General features: G+C 42.9%; 1 protein-coding gene and 1 long non-coding RNA gene across 2 annotated transcripts in view; one reads left to right on the top strand and one right to left on the bottom strand.

Moving 5' to 3' along the window:
- LOC123782576 (uncharacterized) overlaps positions 1-27,462 on the bottom strand; it is a 160,186-nt gene that overhangs the window by 18,496 nt on the left and 114,228 nt on the right. The gene's annotated exons all lie outside the window — the stretch shown is intronic.
- CXCR4 (C-X-C motif chemokine receptor 4) lies at positions 10,446-14,473 on the top strand. Its single transcript, XM_045782820.2, has 2 exons — positions 10,446-10,577; positions 12,884-14,473. The coding sequence occupies exons 1-2, from the start codon at positions 10,563-10,565 to the stop codon at positions 13,928-13,930; spliced, it is 1,062 nt and encodes a 353-aa protein (XP_045638776.1). The 5' UTR covers positions 10,446-10,562; the 3' UTR covers positions 13,931-14,473.

The raw sequence follows: 27,462 nt of genomic DNA, 5'->3' as shown, positions 1-27,462 counted from the left end.
GATCCCTGTTGCTGGCTCCAACCTTTTATTCATGCTTTCTTATTTTACTCCGAATGTTCTCCTTCCTGCCCAAATCTGTCCACATCAAAATCCTATTTATTTTTCATATACATCCTGCTGTATGAAAGACCCTCCTTCCCTGCTGCACCTTGTTTCTACTCTGTATGTCCTGTCCTTCCTGCTCTGGTGTGTATTATAGTTCTCTATGTTCCTTATCATCTCCCACGCCGCCCTTACACATCTTGAAACTAAGGACTGTGTCCCAGGGCCTGGCAGAGCTCTGCACACTGCAGGCATTCAAAATAGTTTACAGAAATAAGGAAGGGTGGGGTGGTGGGCAGGGGGAGAGAAAGGGAATGAAAAGTTCTCAGAAGTAAGAGAGAAGGAGCTCAGAAGGGCTCAGGAAGAGCTGGAAGAGAATCCACTAAGGAAGGAGAAGGAAGGTCCGAAAGAGAAATGGAAAAAACTAAATAAAATGCTGTGGGACAGATCCTGTGTAGTGGGAGAGTGTGTGTTCCAGATTTGCAGGGGAGAAGAACCAAGAACACTCGGTTGCCCATGAGAGGACTTAACACTGACCTTGATTTGATCCCAGGGGCAGATTTCCATTATTTCCTTATCTCCCCACCTCTCACAGTACGGCTGGAGTCCAGGTCGAAACCTGGTCCCTGTGATTTATGAATTCACCTTATTCACCTTAGTCTTACACTTCATCTAGATTTATTTAAAACATCTTATCTCTGTAATAGTTAACTCTGAATTAATGTTGTTCCAGTTCACAAAGTTGGCCTATAGGTTACTTTTATGATAGTCATATCAATCCTGCAAGATAGTTAACACAATTCCCTGATAGGTGTCTGGCACTTCAGAGTCTGAAAATCTCCTCATCTCACACAGTCATCTTGTTCGGTATTCACTCACGTTTCTATTATTCCCTAATGCCAAGTCACACTCAGGGAAACCCTTCCACTACAGTCTCCAGGATACAGCCTGCTGCTTTACACTTCCATGTCCTTGCACATATGATTCTCTGGGTAGAATTCTTTTAGCGCTTCACAGTCTTCATCACTGACCAGACACACCTGGTATTCTGTAGCTGCCTCAGCTTTGTGGAAGTCCTGGAAGAGGACTCAGGACCAGGGAGATTAAGGGACCCACAACACTTGCCAGTGATAAATCACAGACATTCATCTACACACATCTGCCCCTGGCAACACAGGGAAGGGAGAGCTGAATAATAAAACCCACATCCCTTGCTCTCAGGAGAAAAGAGGACAACTGTTTATACTAATAACAAAGTGGGACAGCAAATATATAAGGGAGAAACTCTGATTTTGTATTGGTTTATTTTTGTGAGTTTTCAATTCTTGTGGAGGCCTCATATGTCTGCATTTTCAGCTCTTTCTTCTGCAGAATTTATTCAAAACAGCTCGTTCTATTCACAGGGGACAAAAGGCATGGGGCTAGAGACCACAGACAACAGGTCAGAAGACCAGACCAATTGAAGTGGTTCTCTGTGACTCAAGGTGGGGGTAAAGCAAAGATTTTCAAGGGAAAAGAAAATGGGGCATACAGTTTGAAAAAATATACCTAATTATGTATTATTTTTCAGATTTGGGAAAAAAAGTTTGTTTTGACAATATAAACCACAGAAAATAGGTAAAGGTCAACAAAACTTTCTTGTCTAGGGGAGAATGCACAGAAGAAATACATTCTGTATATTCATACTTTCAAGGAAGAGGCTGGGGATTTTTCATGGAATGTATCAGAAATGAGGGCCAATTAAATGTGTATGTTTAGCATAAGAGGGCAGAGGAGGTCTTTGCCTACCAGGAACCAGGGACCTCTTCTCAATTTCTAGGCCAGTCTGGTAACCCTGCACACCCAAACTCTTAAAAAGAAGCCTAGATCGAAATTCATGGCAATGCCAGAGTGGGCCTTCCCCTTACTGGAACCAAGGCTAGGGCACAGAACAGACATGGGACAGAGAAGAAAGAAAGCAGGAGTTGCTGGGACATCAAAAATTCCAGAAACACCATAGGACTTGGGTTTGTGGGATGGTAGATTATAATGGGGTGTGTGTGTGTGTGTGTGTGTGTGTGTGTGTGTGTGTGTGTGTGTGTGTAAAAGAGAAAGAAGTTGGGGCAGGGGCTCTGGTTGAAGGGCACAGAGGGTGGTTCTTTTTTTAGAGTGGCAAATGGCCAATTTATGACAAAAACCTGAGCATACACCACATGGGGTGGCGTGAAAGAGAGGAAAAATCCCTCTAAAAAAAAATAACTGGTCGCCAGAACCCTAACCCTGAAGTGAAAATTTACTTGGCAGAGAACAAATCCTCTTCAGGCTTGAGGAGCTTAATTTCAATCAGTCTGGGGAGAAGCTGGAAGATGGAGCTGGATGCCCTCCCACTTTCATCAAAGATAAAGCTTTTAGCAACCTGGACTTGCAAATGAGGACCTGTTTCTGGAAAGGATTCATCCAAGTTGCTCTAAGTTGTTCAGACTGTTGCTGTGTCATTGTTTTTCTGCCCCCAAACAAGCAATAAAGGATCAGCACATGAGCCAATTTCCAAACCATAAAGGGACAACGGGCAGATGTGGGCAGACGTGGGATATTCGATACCTGCTCCCTCTGAGGGGCTGCCCCACCTGGGCTCTCAAAGGCAAGCAGGGCCCTGGACGGCAGCACTGGGAAAATTGTATCTGAGTAAACGTACCTCAGAAGATGATCCCACAACTTGTTGATTACAGGAATAAAGGAGTAGAAAAACAAGGAAGAAAACCTGAAATACCCCACCTTGGTATATTTAAATGACTCTGAAAACAGTTTCGTTTCCTCTGTTTGAAAAGAAACTGCTCCAACACAAAGCCATCCGCAATTTTACATTACAGACATTCCAGGAAATGCCCTATGTTTTTGGTTGGAAAGAGTCAGAAGGGCAACTGGATGATAAAGCAACATCTTCTCCAGGTACCCTCAGCACCTGCTGAAAAGAATTCCATTTAGGAGTGAATCTGCAGACAATTTTTTAAGCCTTCATTGTAACCTGGTTTCCCCTAATGTAACGCCAAGTAAAGATGGGGTTAATCTCTCTCTTTATTAGCCTGCTTCCGAAGCTGCTGCCTCCCACATTTTCTCTCCAGGCAAGTACATCTGAAAGTCTCGGGAGGCCTTAAAAAGTCTAGCACTAAATCTTTTGAGTCATTTAATCCCCCAAATCTTCCATGTTAGGAGATAATTTCCTTTATGAAAAGAAACCCTAACCTGGTCCAATTCCGCTCTCAAATTTGCTAATGGAACAAAGAGTGCTCTCATTAGACTCATCCTTGCGGCTGCAGAAGTGTCTCTGGAAGGGCAGGTTTTGCTTTAGCCTGGGGATGGTTTTGGCTGCCGCTCTCCTTGGCTTCCTCTCTCGGCAGGCATCTCATCCAGCCAAGCTCTAGTTAAATTAGACCCAGAGGAAAGAAAATAGGGGAGGCAGGTGCCTGGAGAAAAGGACTGTCTAGTGCCCAGGTTCGCCCAGCCGTGGATGAGCTCCCTTTCTGAGGAATGGGCTATCCATCCTTGGGAGTCCTTAGAGGTGGGAGCATCCCATATGGTTGTAGAAGGAGCTCCTTGGAATGGAGACCAAATGCTCTCAAAGATCCCTTCCAACCCTGAATCTGAGTCTTCATAACTACAGGAGACGGCTTTCAAGGCACATTTGAGAACTTTATTACTTCTCTTTCCTTCCCCCACCACATAAGTCTTTCTTCTGCCCCACAATTAGAAGTAAGAACATTTCACACTTTATTTAAGATTCCATTTCCCTTCACCTCACTTCTGTGGGTAATGGGGGAGAAATCCATTTGCCTGGTTAATCGGAGCCCTCCGCCAACAAGAAGACATTTCAGCAGCTGAGATATGAGCCTACATTAATAACAAGCAATGTTTATTGAGCACTACAATGGGTCCCACACTGTGCTATAAACTTGACATGCATTATCATATTTAATCCACCCAACAATCCAACAAGTGAAATGTTATTATTATCTGGCTATTACAGCTAAGGAAATGTATTAGAGATACACTTCCCCAGCTACCCACATGATGTCCCTGAATGTGGAGCTGGAAGATATGGGTAGAGTCAGCACTCAAGCTCCAAAGCCCCATGCTCTGAACCACTAAAGTTACTCTATTCAGTGGGCGATCCTTCTTTCTACTATCAGTCCTCCTGTTTAAAGAGAAGAGGGAGAAATGTTCCTCTTCTTGAAAGATGTTGTCCTAGAGGACACCTGGGTGGCTCAGTCAGTTAAGTGTCTGCCTTCGGCTCAGGTCATGACCTGGGATGGAGCCCCACATCGGGCTCCCTGCTCAGTGGGGAGCCTGCTCCTCCCTCCACCCCTCCCACCTGCTCATAATCTCTCTTTCTCTCTCTCACTCTCTCTCAAATAAATAAAATCTTAAAAAAAAAGAAAGAAAGAAACTAAGAAAGATGTTGTCCTGCAAAGCTAAAAGAAATAGCAGGCCAGTACTCATGCATTGAGGTAACTGAGAAGGCTAAGAGCCCGAGCATGAGGAAAAGGTTGAGGGAATATAATAGAGAAATAATGCAGCTGAGTTAGCTGTCTTCAGCGTCCCAGATTTTAATCTGAGTGCAGTTGGGAGCCGCAAAGAAGGACCAGCTCAGGAGATCCAAAGGATTAATTTCAGTTTCGGAGTGATGGACAAATTATGGCACAGGGCTATCCTAAAAGAATTCTCTGGACAGTTCTGGCTATTTACATTGCTGTCAGTTATGTATCCTGTTCCATCCTTCTGGGTCCCCCAAGTCCCCAATCTTTCTTTTGACTCATAGTATCATAATTTAGGCCAGTGTAAACTGGAAGCTCAAAGAGTTTTTGTTTGATTGCTTGTGTGTTCTGAATCAACATTTTAGTCAAGAGCTTTCACCTTAAAAAATCAGGACTTTCAGTTTCTCTTTAACAATTGGAAGATATGGCCCAAATTCCCACACAGGATAATCAAGGGTGGTGGCTATCCCCTTTAGACACCCCAGTTCTCCACAGTCCTCACCACTCCCTATGGCCTCATTTATTTACAGTATCTGCAGGGTTTGTCACTTGTGCCTTATACCTGTAAGTAGCTCCAAAAGCATAATCATGGCTCTGGATTTAGAAAATTGCTCTTGCATGAACATTGCATGGATCCCCCTACACACACACACACACACACACACACACACACACAATTTCCACCCTATCATTCTGCTAATATAAAACTCTTGGTAGAATGATCTCAGCGAGATCTCAAAGCCCATCTGTATGGGTGATCAGACCACCGCATTTCTGGCTGTACCCTGGCTCTGCCATGGGATGCACAGTTCTCTTCAGAGAGCAGACCGTCCACAGAACTGTAGGCACTTCCTCTTGTTATATAGCTGCCTGAGGTCACTGCCAGTAAATTACTGGTTTAAGGAAAACAATGACAAGCCTTTTCCATGGAGAACAGAGTTTGCATACTCAATTATTTCCTAAAGTCGTGCCCTCTTTCCCAGCTTGACACCATAATTTTTGAGGCAACAGCACTGAGTCTGTTGTTCTTCCGATCCACAAAGCCACACTGAACCTGCCACATGAACACAGCAAACTTTGAGAGCAATGCATTCCCTGGCAGTGGAACTAACTAGCCAAGTAATGATCATTGCATTGTTAATTAAGTGGCTGCTTTCTTAAAATGACTTACCAGGGGAAGTTCACATTGTATTTGTTTACCAATCTCTCTTTTTCTCTCTGTATAGGAAATTTTGTTGACTGTTCTTGACTGCTACAAAGCTTCAGTGGAAATCACTAATAATCTGACTTCAGTGAAGTCAGACTTTTTAGAAATTCAAAATATGACTTAGATGTAAGATAAAAATGGTACCCCGAAAACCAGTAATAATTTTCCTAAATTTGGTTTATTTCCCAAAGTCTTTTTTCACTTGTAAGCATTAAAGACTTATGGAGTTGAGAAAGGAAGAGTGGGCTGGGTGCAGTGGAGTGAGGAACCATTTCTTCCACCGAACATCAGCTTGGAAATAGTTGACATTTGATAGCATTGTCTCTTTGAGATTTGTAACCCTCTGGTAGAATTACATGCCCTTTGGGAAATAGTCTCCTGTGTGTGTGTGTGTGTGTGTGTGTGTGTGTGTGTGTGTGTGTTTTGTTTTGTTTTTATCAATTGGGAAAAAATTAACTTTGTCCCTTGAAGTATCCCCTACTGCCATCAATGAAGTTTGTATTCTTTTTCTCTTTCAGAAGCAAAAGTGGCAATTTTTCTTTTAAAAGGCAGGGAGGAGCCAGCAAGGGGACAGGAGACTTGGTGCATTCAGAAGGCCTGTAACGTTGCTGCCTCCTACCATCTACCATCAGGCAGTGGTCTGTCCCTAAGGTTTCTGCCTGACTGCCTTTGAGCCTGTTTGGGGACATACAGGCACAGATACACACACACGCAAACACACTCACACACAAATCAACCAGCAGCAGACCGAGCAACAGGAGGTGGCAGAATGCTTGCCACTATGTCACTGGATTTGCAAGCATCCCCTCCAAACCAAAGCCAAGGCTAGTTATTCCCTGGGCTAAAGCCAGCCTGAGAACTTGGGGACCCTGCCAAAGCCCTGACAGCCCCTAAGCCTGGCTCTGTTGCCAGAGCCACACAGGAAAGTCATTAATTCATTAAATAAAGCTTCAGTAAACGATTAGGGAGCCCATTATTTGTTCATCAGTGAACTAGCTGCATAGAGGATATCTAAGCATTCACTTTAAGGAACCCAGAATATTTGAGGAAGAGGAGAAAAGACATACACTCATTTAAAAATTGAATAACATCCCAAGAGATGCCACTCAAAGCAGTATGTAAGTAGATGCCAAGTGACCTTTCAGAGGAGGGAGCCTTCAGAGGGTGAATAGCAGCCATTAGAGAAAGAAGACATTGTGATGTAGTGGAGAGAGTCTGGGCTTTGGAGCCAGACAGACTGGGTGCAGATCCTCACTGTGTGATCTCTGCCAAGTTCCTTGCCCTCTCTGGACATCAGTTTCCTTACCCGCGGTATAGAGGTGGTACATGCCTTGCAGAATGATTAAAGGGATTATAGGAGGTCAGCTGCCCATCACAAGCATTCAACAAACGTTTGAGTTTTTTGCTTTGTTTTCCTTTTAAGAATATCATAGAGTAGTTGGAAAAAGTAGTTTAGGTAGGTTTGGCCCAGGGGAAAATAAGGAGAGACCGTTCCTCAGGAAAGGAGGACTATTATAGAAAAAGTCATCCTATCTAGTGAATATTTTAGGAAGTGGAAAGGTACAAGATGGGAGGCATTCTGTTTCCTTTTTTAACACTGACTTTTTTTCTGAATATGAAAATGTTTCATGCCTATTACAGAAAATTTGGAAAGCATAGAAAAATGCAAGGAAGAAAGTAAAAAATCAAATATAATTCTGCACCCAGTGAAAACTCCTATAAACATTTTGGTTTTGGGGATGCCTGGGTGGCTCAGTTAAGTGTCTGACTTCAACTCAGGTCATGATCTCGGGGTCCTGGGATCCAGTCCCATGTCAGGCTCCCCACTCAGCTGGGAGTCTGTTTGTCCCTCTGCCCCTCTGCCTGCTTGTGCTCTCTGTCTCTGTCTCTGTCTCTCTCTCTCTCTCTCTCTTTTTAAGATTTTATTTATTTATTTGACAGAGAGAGGAGTTCAAGTGAGTATGTGCAGAGCAGCAGGAGTGGGAGAGGTAGAAGCAGGCTCCCCACTGAGCAGGGAGCCTGACACAGGGTTTGATCGCAGGACTCTGGGATCAGGACCTGAGCCCAAGGCAGACGTCCAACCAATTGAGCCACTCAGGCACCCCATAAGTAAATAAAATCTTTAAAAAAATTTTTTTTGTTTTCCTTCCCATCTTTTTCTAGTACCTATTTTAACATAACTGAGTTCACACTATATACATAGTTTTGTATCCTACTTTTTGCACCTATTGTTTCATAAGCATTTTCCCATGTCATTAAAAATTCTTCTTCACAAACATCATTAGCAATGGCCATATGGAATTCCACATGTATGGATATACCAAAATTGTTCCACTAATGGACGTTTAGGGCTGTTCAGATATTTCACTGTCTTAAATAATGCCTCCACGAATATCTTTGTGGCAAAATTCTATTTTCTTGGGATGTTTCTATAGGTGGAATTACTGTTCTAAGGGTCTGCTAACAACAGACAAAATGCTCTCCAGAAAGGATGTCCAATCCACATTTCCCACCAGCCACAAGGGAGAGACACCTGGTCTTATCTTAATGTCCAGATATTATCTTTGAAAAGAAAAATTTTGCTTAATTTGACAGTCACTGAATAGCATTTCATTGTTCTCTTAATTGTCTGCTTCCTTTTAGCAGATATACCTAAAAGGATCTAAAGTAGTCCACAGATAAAGGAAAACCTTTCTTTTGTCTGCAATCAACAAATATTTATTGTGCAAATCATTTTACTCTGGATTTATCCTCTCTCCCTTTTGGGAGCAGGTTTTGAAGTTTCCACCTGTCAGGTTTCCACCATAATGAAGAGAAGAGTTTTGAGGTACAATGCAGCTGACATTCTGGGTCAAAACATAATGATTCTGCCACTACTGAGCTTTGTGAAAAGCAAGTCATGGAACCTATCTGAAATTCTGGTCCTTCAACATCGCCTCCTATCCTAGGATGTGAAAATGTGAGGATCCCAAGTTTTACTCAATGACATAAGAAAAGTGCTCTTAAAAGTCTTCTTTTAATTCTACATAACGTAATATTACGATATAATTTCATCTAGTCATTATCGTGTCCTAAATTAGCAGTTTCTAAGAGTCCCACCTCCTGACCCCCAACATCAGTTTTCAGTAGATGAGGACCTTCACCAACAAACATTAGGGAAGGGGTGCTGACAAAAGAGGAAAACTATGCTCTGTAGAGAAAAGGTTCCCAGCCCCCAGACTATCTCTGGAACACCTCCAGACTGAAAGGTTTTATCTGAAGTAAAGGGGTTGGTGTTCGGGTCCAGCCTGGGCAAATCCTTTTCTTGGGACCGTCCCGGGGTGCGCGTCACAGCGCATTCATCGCTTTCGCCGGCTAACGCTCACATCTCGGTCCCCCGCTGTCAGTGGTGCGGTCACCCCGCCAGCGGTCGCACAAGTTCTCGGCCCCACCCCTCAATAGTTCCCCTGCCCCACCCAGGCTCCGCGCCGGCGGGAAGCGGCGCGAGGATGGAAAGCACTGTCTGGGCGTTCACTGCAAACCCCAGTCTGTCGGGGACTCTTTTAAACGTCTAGCCCTACCTCCGCCTCAACCCGCCCGACCTTCAACCTAATTTCTTTTCCCTGCGACGCTTGTCCTCCACACTGAGTCGTGGAAGACGCCGGACACCCGGCCAGACCTTGGTTCAAGCCGGGCTTGGAATCCCGGGGCCAACCCGGGCAATTCATCTCCGCCAGTCAGCTTTCTGTTTCCTCCGCATGGGGGCCTTATCCTCTGGTTCAGGGCTGTATGCCCAGCGTCTGGAACAGTGAGTCGCACACATTGGCCCTCAGTAAATATCTGTTGGCTAAATGCATCGCTGTAATGGTAACACCCACAGGCTGTTGTGAAAATGAATAAGTGATTCTGTGCAAGTTTACCTCGAGATCTGTTACAAAAACAGTACTATTCGCTAAATTTCTCTTATAATAAAGCACACTCACGTATCTTTTTAAGTAATATTCACTAATTGGTTGCCCGGAAATACACATCTACTTCTTTATCACAGTCTCCCTCCCTAATTATACCAAATAATCCTAACATCTTCTGAAAGTGTTTCCTTATTATGTATACCCGATGCCGGTACTATTACTGTGGATGTGCATATATGGTTGCATACAGTTGTGCTCTGAAGAATCATTTTATTTTCTGAATGGGCTGCATCTGCTGAAAGCGCAGGGAATGGAGTCGGATGTTGGACCTACTTCCAGCATTGCCGCCTACTGGTTGGGTTATTCTGGCACGTCACTACCCTTCTCCCGGTCTCAGTGTCTCCATTTGTAGCATTCCCGGGTCTGGTATTCCATCCACGTGAGCAAGGACGGATGCGCCACACAGGGACGCGTTGGTAGCCCACGCTTCCCACCTCCGTTCAGGCGCATCCAGCTTTCCCAAGTTGGGGAACGCCTCCGGGAGGCCCTCCACAGCTCGACTCACAAGGTGACCTCCAGCTAACAGCAGCCGCTCAGGGGATTCCCAGGTTTACCCCAATTAACCTCACTGGGACTGCAGGAGTGCTTGCCCCGGCCCCTCCCTCAAGCCCTCCTCCCCCACGTCTACCCCCCTCTCCCCCACGTCTACCCCCCTCTCCCCCACCCCGCCTCCCTTCTCCCTGCCCCGCCCGCGCACCCACGCGGCGCATGCGCCGCCCGCCGAGCGTGTTTTTATAAAAGTCCAGCTTCACCCAGAAACTTCAGTCTGTTGTCTGCGGCAGCAGGTAGCAAAGTGACCCCGACGACTTGGGTGCTCCGGTAGCCACTGCGGCTGGAGAGCGAGCAGTTACCATGGACGCGTTCCGTGTAAGTCGAGTTTCAACCTGCTTTTTCTTAAACGTAGAAACACGTAAACTTAGAGCGCAACCCCTCTCGGAGCGGGCAGAAGCGACCAGAACGTGGGAGGTGCCGGTACCCCGGAGAAGGAGCATGGAAAGGAGTTTTCGTGCGCTTGGTTACACTGGAGGAGGAGGGTAGGGTTGGAATCTTTTACTCTATAAGTAGAAGATAAAAGATTGGAAGGACCTTTTGGGTGACTGCATGTGTCTCCCCCTTGAGTCTTGCGGTGCGCGCTAGGCTTGCACGCTGTTTGCAAACATAAGAACATTTTGTGCACAAGTGCAGAGAAGACGTGCGCGCTGCCCCCGGACTCAGACCAAGGGTCTCTCCTTCAGGGGAAGGGGAGGTTTATTTGGAGTGAATTATAAGATCTGAATTTAGAGGTGGAGGGCGGTGCGCCGGGGCTGAGTTCCCAGAGCGAGACAGCGCCCCTGGTTAATTTCAGGCAAAGGCTCCTGGGGACCACTCTTGAGGCTGGGCGAGTGTTCGCTAAACTCTGCACCGCCCGAGGAGCAGTGTCAGTACCCCCTCACAGTGAGCAGAGGGCGGGAAAGGCAGGCGGACCCAAGGTGCTGCTTGCCTGAGAGAGGTCTGAGAATTGGCCGGAGCAGGGAGGTGGCCCGGAGAAACCCGCGCGCCTTGGGATTGTGGGAGAGACCTCGCGGGCATCGGAAGCCCCACGAGTGGACCCCGGGGTTCGGTAGTTTGGGATAGTACAGAGGGAGGAGTATTAACCGGTCACTGCGCAGCAGGACCCAGAGGTGTGCGCTGCGGGGACTGGGGTGGAGTGAGGTCTTGGGAGGGCACCTGGGCTGCCTGTAGTTGCGGCGCAGACGGGCAGGTGCAAGTGGGGAGACCGTTTGGCTCTCACCGATCCCAATTGCGCTGTTTAACCGTTGGTGGTTTCCTGGAGACTTTTGAAAACCCCTTACCAGGAAGGCTTTTCGTTTCCCCCAACCGCGCGCAATTCAAAGGCGCTTACGGAGGAGCCGCCCATTCTCTCCCCAGCACCCTGTGGGACTGAATTTGGCGAGCTGCCGGGCTGAACCCTGGGAGCTGCTGCGGCTGGCGGTGGGCGTGGGCGTAGTGGGCAGCCGAGGAGGTCCGGCGTTGGACCCCCAGGCCCTTGGTGCGCCCTCCGTCTGGAGGCTTCCAGCTGCAGACCTCCGACCCCATTTACTGGGTCAGTGGCAGGGTGGGAAGCGATCCGGGAGAGTGAGGAAATGAAACTTGGGGCGAGGACCATGAGTGCAGACACCGTGATCTTCCCCTCCCAGTAAAATGCTGCACTCCCTAACGTCCCAAACGCGCCAATAGATAAACATAGGTAGGGTAGAGACACCCATGTCCCTCTGCCGGCATGTGTGCTGGGCGGTATCCACTTCTAACACCCCTGTTCAATACCCCAAGCGTTAAAGACTCCTCGTTTAAGACCGTATTCTCCTTCCCCACTACATGTTGCTTGAAGTACAGAATGGTTTGTGTTTAGACAAGCGAGGGGAAGGCAATGTTTTGCGCCTTAGGAGAGTTTTGGGGACCCCCCCCCATGCTCCTTCCTACCCTTTTCTCTGTCCTGATGAATCTTCATATAGAAAATTAATCCCAGGTCCTCAGAACACGAGTTTCTATTCCCATTCCTCACCTGCTCCCCTCCACCGCCCCAAGGCCCCCACCCCCCATCCTCGAAGCCTAGGAGTGGCCTCTTTGTGTTTTGTTTTGGTATTTTCCCTCCCAAGGTTTTTTTTCTTCCCCCTAGTGGGCGGGGTAGAACAGTTAGCAAAGATGTGACTTTGAAGCCCTCAGAATCTCAGCACCCTTTGGTTCTAAACAAAGAATTTTGTAATTGGTTCTACTAAAGAAGGATATAATGAAATGACTCTGGAGAAAGATGGGGAGGAGATTGCAGGAGTCTATAATAATTCTCTTGTGCTCTTCCCTCACTACTTCATTGGGAGCAGAATGTCCTGAAGAAGGCTGGGATGAGTTGGGTTTTATAAATTACTTTTTAGGGGCACCTGGGTGGCTCAGTCAGTTAAGCATCTTCCTTTGGCTCAGGTCTCATGATCCGGGAGTCCCAGGATCGAGCCCACATCAGGCTGCCTGCTCGTTGTTCCCCCTGCTTGTTGTATTCTCCTCCTCTCTCTCAAATAAATAAAATCTTTTAAAAATAAATAAATAAATAACGTTTAAAAAATAGCAGAAACATTTTTTTGAACTTGGAGAATGCCAGCTGAACTTGAAAGTTAATGTCCATTCCCTTGCCTTTTTTGCAGATATACCCTTCAGATAACTACACAGAAGATGACTTGGGCTCAGGCGACTATGACTCCATGAAGGAACCCTGCTTCCGGGAGGAAAATGCCCATTTCAACCGTATCTTTCTGCCCACGGTCTACTCCATCATCTTCTTGACGGGCATAGTGGGCAATGGATTGGTCATCCTGGTCATGGGTTACCAGAAGAAACTGAGAAGCATGACAGACAAGTATAGACTACACCTGTCTGTGGCAGACCTCCTCTTTGTCCTCACGCTTCCCTTCTGGGCAGTTGATGCTGTGGCCAACTGGTACTTTGGAAAGTTCCTGTGCAAGGCAGTCCATGTCATCTATACAGTCAACCTCTATAGCAGTGTCCTTATCCTGGCCTTCATCAGTCTGGACCGGTACTTGGCTATTGTCCATGCCACCAACAGTCAGAGGCCAAGGAAGCTGTTGGCTGAAAAGGTGGTCTATGTTGGCGTCTGGATACCTGCTCTCCTGTTGACCATTCCTGATTTCATCTTTGCCAATGTCAGGGAGGCAGATGGGAGGTATATCTGTGACCGCTTCTATCCCAATGACTCGTGGTTGGTGGTGTTCCAGTTTCAGCACATCATGGTTGGCCTTATCCTGCCAGGCATTGTCATCCTGTCCTGCTACTGCATTATCATCTCCAAGCTGTCCCACTCTAAGGGCTACCAGAAGCGCAAGGCCCTCAAGACCACAGTTATCCTCATCCTGGCTTTCTTCGCCTGCTGGCTGCCCTACTACATTGGGATCAGCATCGATTCCTTCATCCTCCTGGAAATCATCAAGCAAGGATGTGAGTTTGAGAGCACTGTGCACAAGTGGATTTCCATCACTGAGGCCCTGGCCTTTTTCCACTGTTGCCTGAACCCCATCCTCTATGCCTTCCTCGGAGCCAAATTTAAAACCTCTGCCCAACATGCACTCACCTCTGTGAGCAGAGGGTCCAGCCTCAAGATCCTTTCCAAAGGGAAGCGGGGAGGACATTCTTCTGTTTCAACCGAATCCGAGTCTTCAAGTTTTCATTCCAGCTAACACTGATTGAAAAGACTTGTATACATTAAAGAACTTTTTTTTTATGTTACACATTTTTTCAGATACAAAAGACTGACCGATACTGTACAGTTTTTTATTGACTGTTGGATTTTTTTCTTGTGTTTCTTTAGTTTTTGTGAGGTTTAATTGACTTATTTATATAAATATTTTTGTTTGTTTTTCATGTGGATGAGTGTCTGTAGGCAGGACCTGTGGCCAAGTTCTTAGTTGCTGTATATCTGGTTGTAGGACTGTAGAAAAGAGAACTGAACATTCCAGAGTGTGTAGTGAATCACTTAAGCTAGAAATGATCCTCAGCTGTTTGTACATAAATAATCTCTCCATTCCAGTGGAACATTTTCTTTTTCCTATTCTTAAATTGTTTGGTTACACTATGTGATTTTGCTATAGAAGATGGCACTTATAACCAAAGCCTGAAGTGGTATAGAAACGTTGGTTTTTCAGTTTTCAGAAGTGGATTGATCAGCACCTACAATGTACAGTCTTGTATTAAGTTGTTAATAAAAGTTCATGATAAATTTACTCAGTGTTATGTTCTGATTACTGTTGACATTCCTTTGGCTAACAGAAGTCAAAAATAATAACATATTTTTGGCAAGTCAGGTCCTTTCCTGGTTGTTGTACTATTTTGCTTAACCCTTATCGTAATTCTATGATAGGAACTCTGGCTCAATTATTAATAGTAGAACTACAGTTTGTAGGGCAGGAAACTGAGGCACAGAAATACTAAGTGACCTGGTTAAAGGCATGGTAAGTAGCACAGCCAGTATTCCAAACCAGGGAATCTGTCTTCAAAATCTGAAGTCTCAACCACTTCAACTCCTAGACATTTAGAAACGTCCAGCCAGTTCCTATGAAAAAGAATCTTTCTGAAGGATAAATGTGTGTAAAGGATAAAAGGTTTTAGATTTTACTATGACTGACACCTTTTACAATCTAGGTCTGTGCTGTGCCAAGCCTAGTATGCTTTTCTCCTCTGATTGTCTCAATCTAGATACCATCATTCCCTTTTCACAGACAAAGGAACTGAGATTCATAGACTTTCCATAACTGGCACTTTCAAGGGGACAAACCAGGAGTTGATTGCACTCATCGTTCCAGCCCATGCTCTTCACCATACCACTGTTGTTCCCCAGAACACCTGGTCATAAGTCAACTGAACTGTTATTGAAAATAAAGCCAAAAGTGAATGTTTTCTTCATAAAATTAACCATGCCAAAAATACCCCTCTTGCAATATCTTCTATGCAAATCTCAACACTTAATCTATTGTAACACCTAGCACCTCAAGGGTTTAACCAAGCAGATAAAAGTTAAATTGGTGTTTTCAGAGCTCAGAAGAAAGGTTCACTGAACCAAGCTCCTCATTGCCCACATTTTGCACAAGATTTTGGAGTCTTATGTAATAACCCCCGTAGCTATTTACACTACTGTTGTGCAAGCCCCAGGCTCTTGAGTACATTTCAGCTCTGGTCTCCATTTAAAGATAAGTTCTAAACGATATAGCAGCCATACCTATCTCATTTTGAAACACAAACAGGGCACTCCAGACACACACTCAAAGATAATAACCAGGATATAATCAAGGCAATATTTGGTCTACTTTTCATAATTGTTTCTGGCACAGAAAATCTATTTTGGAGGAAAAATTGCAATGTATTATCTTTGTGAGGCAAATCACATTTGTCGAAGGCAAATTATAGATCCTGTGAAGGGAAATAACTTAATTACTTAAAATAGAATCCAATTTGGCTGTACATTTCTGCTGCAGTCTATGGATCTGGAATAATTCAGAGTGGTATTCCTATTCCACTTGAGAACACAATTAGATTTCATATAGGAAATTATCTTGAGGTTTCTTGGTTTTTCCCTGGGTAGCCTAATTGGATCACCCTTCATTTAAGCATAGTTTTACATGTACTCTTTGGAAGGCTTAGTCTTAAAACCATGACCATTGTAAAAGTCTTCACTTGAACTTTCTCTATAAATATTTATTCTTGAGACAATAGAAGGAATCCTTGGAAGGAATTCGTTTTCTTTCTCCTCTTGGCTTTAAACCCAGTCACCCCAGATTCCTCTCCTTTACCCTGGAGTCACAACAAAAGGAACCGAGCTGAAACAAAATTCCCAGTGTCACCAGTCTTAATGGATATTTCATTCTCTCTTGGAACAAAGGTGGGATAACTCTTTTTTAAAAAAGAAGAAAAGGCTTGGCTCTCTCCTTGCCCCGAAAGCCCCACCCCCCATCATTCTCTGTCCCCACCCTGACATGTTCCAAGTGGCTCTAAAGCATTCCCTGTGTCGTGGTTTGTTCGACAATGCTGGGAAACCCAGTCTGCTAGCCAGCCCTTGCATGAAGTAGCTGATTGTTCCCTCTCCTTGTCCCTTATGAATGAGGCCCTTGAAGGTCAGTAATGTAGATCCAATTGTATAATGGAAGCTAAAATATTTAAATTGTATGCATGCTGCCACTAATGGCATAAATATGACATCTGAGTTATTAATAACATTAAGCCTGTAACTGGGGAGAAAAGAAGATGTTTTTATCTTGCAAAGCCTTTGTTTTCCTAAAATGCTACTGAGCAATTCACCTCCCCCTAATTGGGCTTCTCAGCCTCCTTTTGTAGTTATGCCTATGTTAAAATAATAATTCTGGGGTACCCTTTTAAGAGGATAACCTACAGGTTTTATTTTTAACAATCTAATAAGCTTGACTTTCTCCAAGCTTATTGTCAGATAGTAAAGGCTCCACAAACAGAATTGAGTTGTCATTATGTCCATGTAATACTCACTGAGGAGGGGCAAGGACCACTGGAGACAAAATTCACATTACCTTAGAAAATAACTTCAAACAACACTTAAAAATGTGACATTGCAGCCTGGCGTCATAGGGATGTACCCAGCCTACTTTGAGGAGGTCTCCACCTGGCTGTCAATATGGCTTAGTCAGTCAGTGCTGGAGATCCAAAAGTTAGCCAGAGGAATGACCTTTCCATGAGCACAGCCTAAGAGAAACATTGGTAAACTCTGGAAACATTTTGGGTTATTATACTGGGAGGGGTGGGTGGGTAAAGTGCTACTGGCATCTATTGGATAGGGGTACAATTAGCCGGCCCAAAGTGTCCGTAGTGCTCAAGACTGAGAATGCTTTTTCAAGATGAGGGCCATGAGGGAATGATAACAATTATGAAAATAAGGATATATCCAAACAGTATAATCCCATGAAATTATCAACCGACAGAGTTCCAAGGTCTCCCTTGAGCACCTCTACCTGGTCTCACTTCGATGTGTTGTCCTTATTCAACACACACCATTTTCTACCACCTTTACTTCAGTGTCACTTTGGCATAATGAACATGTCTTTCTGTTTGGCTTCTTCTCTCATGCTACGCTAGAAGACATCCCACTAAGGGAAATAAATGGCAAAGGGTGACTGCTGCAGATTCTCTAGCTCCCACCCAATATCTGTCTCCCCAAAGACCACAAAGTTTACTCAGCTAATCCTCACCACAGCCTGTGACTCAGTTTGGAACACGTCCCACTTTGCTCCTTTTATTTAAAAAATAAACAAGGAGCGATGAGGTACCAGGCCATTGTTCCATTGTCTGCAAGTGACTTGGATTAATTTAAAGCAATCCCGTTAAGTCCAACAATTAAAATCTAAAACCTTCTGAAAAATCCTTCTTTCAACTGAAAGTGCAAACTGTTTGCAGGCTGAGTTGAGGGATCCACAATATTAAGAAGCCACAGAAGGGGGAAGGATTTTTCAAAATCAAACAGATAAAGGTGCTCAATCAAACCATACCAGGTGCTGAATGTTTATCTGGTAAAGCCAGTCCACGATTAAGTTGATTTACATATTACAGTTCAATTAACTAGAACCCAACTCATCAACACTCTTAATTAAAGGGAATTACTTCCTCATATTTGGCTCCATCAGAAGGAAAGTAATATTTATTGAGAACTAACTGAACTCCGGGCACACTCGTCCATGTGTTCCTCAGAAAAACCCAGCCAGTTAGGTATTACTCTCCCCATTTTCAGGCAAGAACACAGAGAAGTTAAACTACAATAATGGGGTTGTGTTCTTTGCCCTATGCATACTATAAAAGGCACTGAAGCAAAACCACCACATTCTGGGACACGTCCTCAAATTCCCAATATCTTCAGTCCAAATGCCTCTATCTTTTCTAGGTTGACTTCTGTGTGATAACAAAAACTGTTACCATTCACCTTGAGGGCTTCCTATGTACCAAGGTACTTTGATTATTTAATCTTCATGACCACCCTATGTAGTAGGTATTATTATCTGACTGTTTTACAGATGGAGAAACTGAGGCAAAATTTATCCAACATCATATGAATGGTAAAGCCTAGATTTGAACACAGGCAGGTTGACACTAGTGTGTGTCTTCTTAAGCACTACAGTAACTTTATTATCTTCTATCATGTCAGCCAGGCTAATAACCATGAGGTCAAAAAGATCCTCCATGCTCTTCAATCCTCTTGAGGGTTCACTAATAGACACTTGCGTGATTATACTTTGTAAAGCAACAAAGCACTGATTTTTTAAAAGATTTTATTTATTTATTTATTTACTTACTTATTTGAGAGAGAGCATGAGAAGGGGAGAGGGAGAGGCAGAGAAAGAGAGACAAGCAGACTCCCCACTGAACTGGGAGCCCACATGGGGCTTAATCCCAGGACCCCGAGACCGTAACCTGAGCCAAAGTCAGACGCTTAACCAACTGAGCCACCCAGGTGCCCCAGACACCGATATTTTAGAAAGATTTTCACTATAAGTCATTGAAATAAGATGGGATTAAGTGCCCAGAACATAGTAGGAGCTCAATAAACATGTGTTGAATGAGCGAATGAATGAACACCCGTGAATTTCTATTCCGAAGAGCACACCACATCAAACATTCTGATTAATGTTGGCATGTGACTTGACCTCCATCCTTCATTCTTTCAGGCATTCTTTAATTGAACCATTTATTGAACAACACCCTGGGCCAGGCAGGTATGCAAGTTGCTCACAGTACAGAGGAAGATGTAATCCTTTGGTGTTCTAGATAAGCTGGAAAGTTAGCCAAAGGACTCCCAGACTTTCCAAACTGCCTTACATTTTAAGATATCAAAATTTCCACCTGCCCACTCAATTTTCCTATTATATAATACCCCCTCAGTCCCAGTCTTGTTTCCACTGATTCCGCATTTAGGGAAGAGCAGATCCCTGCCCACCTCACAAGCTGGGTGAGCATCCTGGTCTGTTCACATCATAAGGATAAGAGCAGAAATTCTGCCAAACCATAGGATATGGGAAGGAGCCCTAAAGGCAGTTTCTTGGCCTTTTGTCCACAGGAGACAACTTGTTAGGCCCTTGGGATTAAAGAAGGAAATCAAGACCATCATTTTAGGCCACATCCTGCATCCTCTGGCAAGCCTGCTCAGTCTCTATCAGTCTAAAGTGAGCTTTTCCATCCCAAATTCTGAGCTCATGAAGTCTGCGGTGTGTAAGCTAGCACAAATAAAAGGCTTTTGAAAAGTTAAAAGCAGCTTTTGTGTGTCATTACAGTTATTCTCTTTTCATTTTGAAAATAAATTTTGCTTCTTAACTCATTTAATGTCTTAAGTGCAGAGACCTTTGCAGCTTAACATAGTTAATTCATTGATTTGATTTGATTTGATTTGATTTGATGAAAAAATAATCGGATTCCATAAGGTTGTGCCAGTGTTGGCTAAAATTATATAAGGTTAGCTCAGTGGGTTTGAACCTGATGTTTCTAAAGTCAGGATCAAGGGTGAGTCCCACCGGGACCATCTTTTTTTTTTTTTTTTAAGATTTTATTTATTTATTTGGCAGAGAGAGAGAGAGAAAGGGGGAGAGCACAAGCAGGGGGAGTGGCAAGCAGAGGGAGAGGGAGCAGCAGACTCCCCACTAAGCAGGGAGCACGACATGGGGCTCGATCCCAGGACCATGGGATCATGACCAGAGCTGAAGGCAGACGTCTACTTAACCCACTGAGCCACCCAGGTGCCCCACACTGGAGCCATTTTAAAGTAATGATACCCACAGATGCAAAGACAATGTCTATCTTGTTTATAGCTGTATCTCCAGTCTCCGGAACAGGAGTGGAAAGCTTTTTCTGTAAAGGGCCAGACAGTAAATATTTTAGCCTCAGCAGGCCGCACAGTTTCTGCCATAACTACTCAACTCTGCCATTGTAGAAGGAAAGTAACCAGAGACAATACATAAATGAATGAGCATAGCTGTGTTCCCACAAAACTTTATTTGTGGACACTGAAATTTGAATTTCATATGCTTTTTAAGTATCATAAAATATTATTCTTCCTTTGGTTTTTTCCCAACAATTTTATAAAAATGTAAAAGCCATTCTTTGCTCCCAGGCTATGAAAAACAGGTGGCAGGTCAAGTCTGACCTGCAGACGATAGTATGCTGACCCCAGGTCTAAACAATGCTTAAAATATAGTAGAAACTCAATAAACATGAATGAATAAGTGAAACTAAATATAGGAAAGTTTACTCTTAAGTTAGCTTAAGGAACCAAGAAGAAACCCAGTGAACCAGTGACCTTCAACTATTTGCAAAAATATCACACCTACCACTTATAAAGCACTTTACCATTCACAAAATGCTTTCACAGGTGGGACCACAACGTGGGTCTGTGCCATATTGGTTGGCAAGATCCTGCTGCCTTACTAGGTCTATTATTTAGGGAAGAAAGGCCTGGGATAACAGAGTTGCCTTTTTTTTTTTTTTTTAAAGATTTTATTTATTTATTTGACAGAGACAGCCAGCGAGAGAGGGAACACAGCAGGGGAGTGGGAGAGGAAGAAGCAGGCTCCCAGCCGAGGAGCCCGATGTGGGGCTCGATCCCAGAATGCTGGGATCACGCCCTGAGCCAAAGACAGACGCTTAACGACTGCGCTACCCAGGCGCCCCAGAGTTGCCTTTTTTATCCACTTTTGTGCTCTACCCTTCTCATCTCCCAGAGCACAGGTGAAGGTGGCATCTGCTTTTATAACTCCCTGTAGCAAGAACAACAACAGCTCACCAATAAAAGTTGTTGAGGTGCTGACTAACCTTTCCCGGCGGCGAGCAGCGTGAGTTTGACTCTTCCAAAATGATAGTCACCAGTTACAACTTTTGGCAGCAGCTCCCCAGTTAGTAAATAGGACAAAAGAAAAAGCCATAATCCACTGCAATGAATAGTGTTTCACAGCCACAAAAGCCCAAGAAAAATCAATGGTACAGAAAGCAGTTTTGGACCTCACCCCAGCTTTTGGAGGACTGGGTATAGTTCTCTTCCCTTTACACTTTCAAGTGCCTCATGGGAATGTCAGAATTAATCTCCAAGTGGCTGCCACTGTTAGGTCTCTTACTAAAAATGTCCCCAAGTGAACTTCCTCACTTTATAGAACATTCTTTCCAAGGTGAGAAGCCCAACTGCTGTCTCAGATGAGAAGACTCCATAAAGCTGAAGCAACTTTAAAGTACTTTCTGTTTTAAAGAGCATTTTCTGTTATATCTGCCTGACAGTATAAAAATGACTGCTCAGTCACCACCATCCTGAGTGAAGGAAAACAAGCTATACTGGCTAAAGTGGCCTTGGAAAAAAAAATCCCTGGCTGAGCCAAAACCCTACTAGTATGGAGTAGGGGGAAAAAAAGAGAGAGAAAGAGAGATGTGGAAGAAATAATAAATAAAATGAGAAAGGACACAAAGTGCCAATTCGTAAAAGAGGAAATAAAAGTGATAAACAAAAATATGAGGAAATGTTCGACCTCACTGGCAACCAAATAAATAAAAATCAAAACAACAGCACACTACTTCTCACTTATCAAACTAGCGAACATTTTCAAAGTAGCAATGTTCCAAGGATAAGGACCCAGTGAGCCAGGCATCACCGAGCGCTGGGGGTCAGGGGCAAAGGGACCAGACCCTACCAAAGTCACTGGACATGCCCTGGGAGTTGTGATGCTCATTCCGTTTAACAGAGAGAGACCATCTCTGGGCATTTAATTTTAGGAAACAATCCTAAATATTAAAAATGTTTTGTGCACAAAGGTGAGTTTTGCATTTAGAATTTTTAAAAAGGCAGGAAGTTGAATACATACCTGGCAGCAAAATGAGGATTAAGGAAGCTATGGTGAATCCACTCCCTGGAATATAATCTAGCTTCTTAAATAATGTTTACACAGGCTACTGGAAAACTTTTATGATGTGTGAGATGAAAGAAGCAGGTTACAAAATTGTGTGTGTTATCTGATTATAAACGTTTTTAAAAGTCTCTGCATATGAGCACTGAGTGTTATGTAAGACTGATGAATCACTGAATTCTACCTCTGAAACCGATAATACGCTATACATTAATTAACTGAATTTAAATAAATTTTTTTAAAAATTGAAAAAGTAAATATACTTAATTTTTTTAAAAGTCTATTCATATGAAAAAAGATGAAATGTTATTAGCAGCAGTTAAGCCATAGGTTTTTTGGTTGATTTTTAAATCTTGGTTTCTCTGTATCCTCAAAATTTATTATAATGAATAATGAAAAGATAATCAGCTTGTTTTAAAAGGCATAGGTCAGGGAAGAAGGAAGTGCAGGAGCTCCTTCCTAGGCTATAAACACTCCAAGATAGGAACACAGTCTTTTCCCTTTTTTTTTTTTTTTTTTACTTACCCTCGGGGGCCCAAGTAGGCATTAAATATGTAAGCAAATCAAAATCTAAGCCTGCAGTAAACACCTCAAGATTACAAAATCAAAATGCTAAAGACAAGCAATTGAAAACAGACAACAGGCTTTAAGGTATAGCCAATCAAACAACTTCCTTTCTTCCCTTCTGAATCTTTTTTGTGTTAAGTCTTTCTCTGGGCTTCTATCAAGGAGCACTCCAAACTACTTCTGGTATGATGCTACCCTATTCCAGCCCAATTTGCTCAAAGAAAATCTTACACTTTTTAATGTGCCTCAGTTTATCTTTTAACAGTTTGATATATTTTTTTTAAAATCAGACATGTCCATTACCCTCAAGGTATTTAGAATCTAGTAGTAGAATTTACTAACAGCAGAAATCTTAACGTTATATTCCCGATAGAGCCTTTGATATAATCAGTGTTTCTGAACTGACAGTCATGATGTCAAGGAAGGGCTCTAGAGAATTCCACAAGTAGAAGAGAATGGTAGCCATGGGCCCAGACTGTGCTTACGGTGAGCGAAGCAATTTTGAATCAGTACATAGTTACGGCACCATCTTTACAAGGCTGGCCTGTTAAAGCTCTCATAGAGGTGATATGCATCTGGGGTCTCTCAAAAGACTTCTCTCAGAGAGGTCAGGTCTTTCAAAATCCACAGGAAAGTAAACATACTAGAAAACCCTAAAGGAAATCTCTAAAAGCGTTAGGCATTCATACATGACGGCAATACCGTGGGGCCAGAAATGGGAACAATGTGTAAGTGGTCAACCCTAAATACTCCATTTTTGTATTGTATTAGAAAGGAAATGTCATGTTAGGGAAGAACTTCCTTCATTCTAATAAGTCCCCAAAATATAGCGGCACACAACAATGGTGGTTTACAGCATGTAACATAATGCAAGTTTTGGAGGTGGGAAATGCCAGCCAAGAAAGACCAATGTTCACTTTTGTGAAGGGCATCCCACAAGCCCATTACTTTTATTACTTGAGATAGGCTCAGGAATCAGGAAGACAGAAGGGACTAGAAAGGAAAAATTAACATTTTTCCTATGGTTAAAATGAAATTAATGTTTTAATAAGTAATAAATTTCATAATTTGTATTTTTCTGGGAAACAAATTGTCCCACATGTCTATAGAGTATATAAATTCTCTTTGGGGTGCCTGGATGGCTCAGTCAGTTAAGCATCTGCCTTCAGCTCAGGTCATGATCCTAGGGTCCTGGGATCCGGCCTCAGTGGGACTTCCTGCTCAGCAGGGAGTTTGCTTCTCCCTCTCCCCACCTTCTGCCCCTCCCCACCTCGTGTTCTCTCTCTCTCTCTATCTCTCTCTCTCAAATAAGTAAATAAAATCTTTAAAACCAAAAATTCTCTTCAAAAAATATATTTTAATGAGAAAGATACTATCTGGTTAGATTTAGATTTTAAATTCACATGGTAAAGAAATCTCCATTGGTAGTTTCAAGCATATGGTCATTTATGAGTTGTAACTTGTTTCTTTTTTATGATGTGTGATGTACTTGATTAAGCATTACAAGTTCACCCAGGAATTATCAAAGAATTTAAGCCTTTATACCTCATTGTCTGCTTTTTAGATACACTTATATAATTCTTTGACTATAAATCAGACATTTGCCTTGTTTCATATAATTTTTATTTTTCATATTATTTTATTGTATTTTATTTCTTTTCGCATTTGCATCCAACACAAAGTAAAACACCTTAAACCAAAGAATTGCTTAATGGCACGTTTTTATGGATCTCTATTATGGGCTCTAAGTAGTACTCCCCAAAATTCGTATGCTGAAGCCCTAACTCCCAATACCTCAGAACGTGACTGTATTTGGAGATGGTTTCTTTAAAGAGGGAACTGAGTTAAAATCAGGTTTCTGTGGGCCCTAATGCATGACTGGTGTCTTTATGAAGAAATTAAGACACAGACACTCACAGAGGGAAGATCACGTGAAGACACAGGGAGAAGATGGCCATTTACAAGCTAACATGAGAGACCTCAGACGAAACTAATCCTGCTGACACCTTGATTTCAGACTTCCAGCCTCCAGAACTTAAGAAAATTGATTTCTGTTGTTTTAGCTACCCAGTCTGTGGCTCTTTGTTATGGCAGCCCTACCAAACTAATACAGCCTCTGTATAAAATGCTATTATAGTATGTCTTGTTCTTGTCTCTTCTGTTTAATATAAACAGAAAAAAAATGGTCCTTAAGATATACATTCAATCATTCAATATTCATCAAGCATCTGCTATGTGTCAAGTGTTGGGATGTGACAGTAACAAACAAAAATCTCAGGTCTCGTGGAACTTACAGACTAGTAACAAGAACTTATTCTTCTTCTGGAATTATTCTTCATTTCAGAAATAGTCCTTATATAGTGAGCAGCTAAAACTCTTCAGACAGAATGAGCTAGGAAAGGAAAACTGTAAAATCTAAAGAAATACAACCCTAACATTTTAATCTTATATCATTATATTACTGGAAGCCCTCTATGTTGGTTGGATGTTCTGAGAAGCAGAGGCTGAGAGAGGGTTAGGAAGGCAACAGGTCTATTGGAGGGGATATCCCAGGAAAGATCAAAGGGAAAGGAAGGGAATTGGGAAGAGAAAGCCTTCAGACTGCGATCTTAGGGAGGAAGAGGATTGGGAAGAGAGAGCCTCAGATCACAGTGCAGACCCAGCAAAGTCTTGGCCAACCCAACTGGTAGCTCCAGGGAAAAGGGCACCTAGTAGAGAAGCCCCACATTGGGCAGAAATGGCTAGGTCCTGGCATTCTGACCATGCTCTATCATTTGCTGGGGCCTGCCTGGGTAGAGCTGGCATAGTGGCCTCTGCTAGAGAGCTTGGGTGTGACCTGAAGGCACTCACAGCTGGAAACTGTCAGCTGACTGAACTCCAGACAAGTTCTTTCTTGAAGGAAGTTCTGAGCAGCCACCTCCATGGCTACTGCAGCCTTCAAAAGGTAAAATAGTAACCTGATTTTGTAGAGAGGCTTTTAAAGTCAACTGAATTTAAATTTAAAAAAAGAAAAAGAAAAAAAAAACAAAGAAAAAAAAAGAAAAAAGATATAAATGAGTGCTTTGCTTCTGCCATTAACAAGAGCTGAGTACTATAATTATATCAGAGAATAGCCAATGATGTTTATATTGATGATGCCCATTATTAAGATCCATTTAACCATTTACTTGTATTAAATATCTTCTTTTTATGAAATCAGGAAATTGTTCAATACATTTAAGAAAGATAAAAAAAATAAAGTCAAGCAACTTCTTCACTTTTTTTTTTCTTTCAAGATTTGATATAAATTCTAGTTAGTTAACATATAGTATAGTATTAATTACAGAGGTAGAATTTAGTGATTCATCACTTGTAAATAACAGCCAGTGCTCATTACAACAGGTTCTGTCCTTAATGCCCACCATCCAGTTACCCCATCCCCCTACCCACCTCCCCTCCAGCAACCCTCAGTCTGTTCCCTATTGTTAAGAGTCTCTTATGGTTTGTCTCCCTCTCTGTTTTTATCTTATTTTACTTTTCCTTTCCTTCCCACTATGTTCATCTGTTTTGTTTCTTAAATTCCATATATGAGTGAAATCACATGGTATTTGTCCTTCTCTGACTGACTTATTTCACTTAGCATAATACACTCTAGCTCCATCCACACTGTTGCAAATGGCAAGATTTAGTCTTTTTGATGGCTGAGTAATATTCCATTATATATATCTATACCATATCTTTATCCAGTCATCAGTCGATGTACATTTGGGCTCTTTCCATAATTTGGCTATTGTTGATAATGCTGCTATAAACATTGGGATGCATGTGTCCCTTCGATTTACTTTGTTTGTATCCTTTGCATAAATACCTAGTAGGGCAATTGCTGGGTCATAGGGTAGCTCTATTTTTAACTTTTTGAGGAACCTCCATACTGTTTTCCAGAGTGGCTGCACCAGTTTGCATTCCCACCAACAGTGTAAGAGGGTTCCTCTTTCTCCACATACTCACCAACATCTGCTGTTTTTTGCTTTTAAAACATAAGAGTGTCTCTCAGCCAAAAAAAGAAGAAGGAGGAGGAGGAGGAGGAGGAGGAGGAGGAGGAGGAGGAGGAGGAGAAGGAAGAGAAGGAGGAGAAGGAGGAGGAGGAGGAGAAGAAGAAGAAGGGGGAGGGGGAGGAGGAGGAGGATGAGGAGGAGAAGGAGGAGGAAGAGAATGTCTCTCAGCAAGTGCTTTAATAGCCCAAATCAAGGTCTTCAAGGAAATGCATTTTTAATGACCAATATAACTTGTCAAATACTTAGATAGTGGGAAGATTTAAATTTTAAATTTTTGTTAAAGTGTGATATAACCTATACACAAAAGCAGCAATTGCCCCCCCCCACCACCAAAAAAAAGTTGTGCTTTGAATTCAACATCAGGATTTAGAATCTAAAGAAGTCCAAATATTTGAATTATGGCTTTTATTCATTCACTCATTCCATTTCTACATGCCAGGTGCTGTGCTAGGTGGTGAGCACAGCAAGACATACATAGTCCCTGCTCATAAGGACCTAGAATAGGAGAGCTAAACATTAAACAAATATCCAAGGCAAAAAAAATTGCATATTTATGAACTGAGCTTAGTGCTCTGAAAGAAACAAAAGGTGATCTAAACTGACTTAGACCTAGGTCAGGGAAAAAGTCCTTAAGACATGTTGACTGTGCTGGCTGGCATCTTAAGGATGACTGTGTATTTGGAGAGAGTAAAAGGTACAGGAAATGATAGCATGAAGGACACATGC

The sequence above is a fragment of the Ursus americanus genome, chromosome 1 (genome assembly GCF_024610735.1).
Source record: "Ursus americanus isolate L20-20 chromosome 1, mUrsAme1.1.p, whole genome shotgun sequence".
NCBI classification, from domain to species: Eukaryota; Metazoa; Chordata; class Mammalia; order Carnivora; family Ursidae; genus Ursus; species Ursus americanus.
The sequence above is the reverse complement of the archived record's forward strand: the minus strand, read 5'-3'. Positions and strand labels throughout refer to the sequence as shown.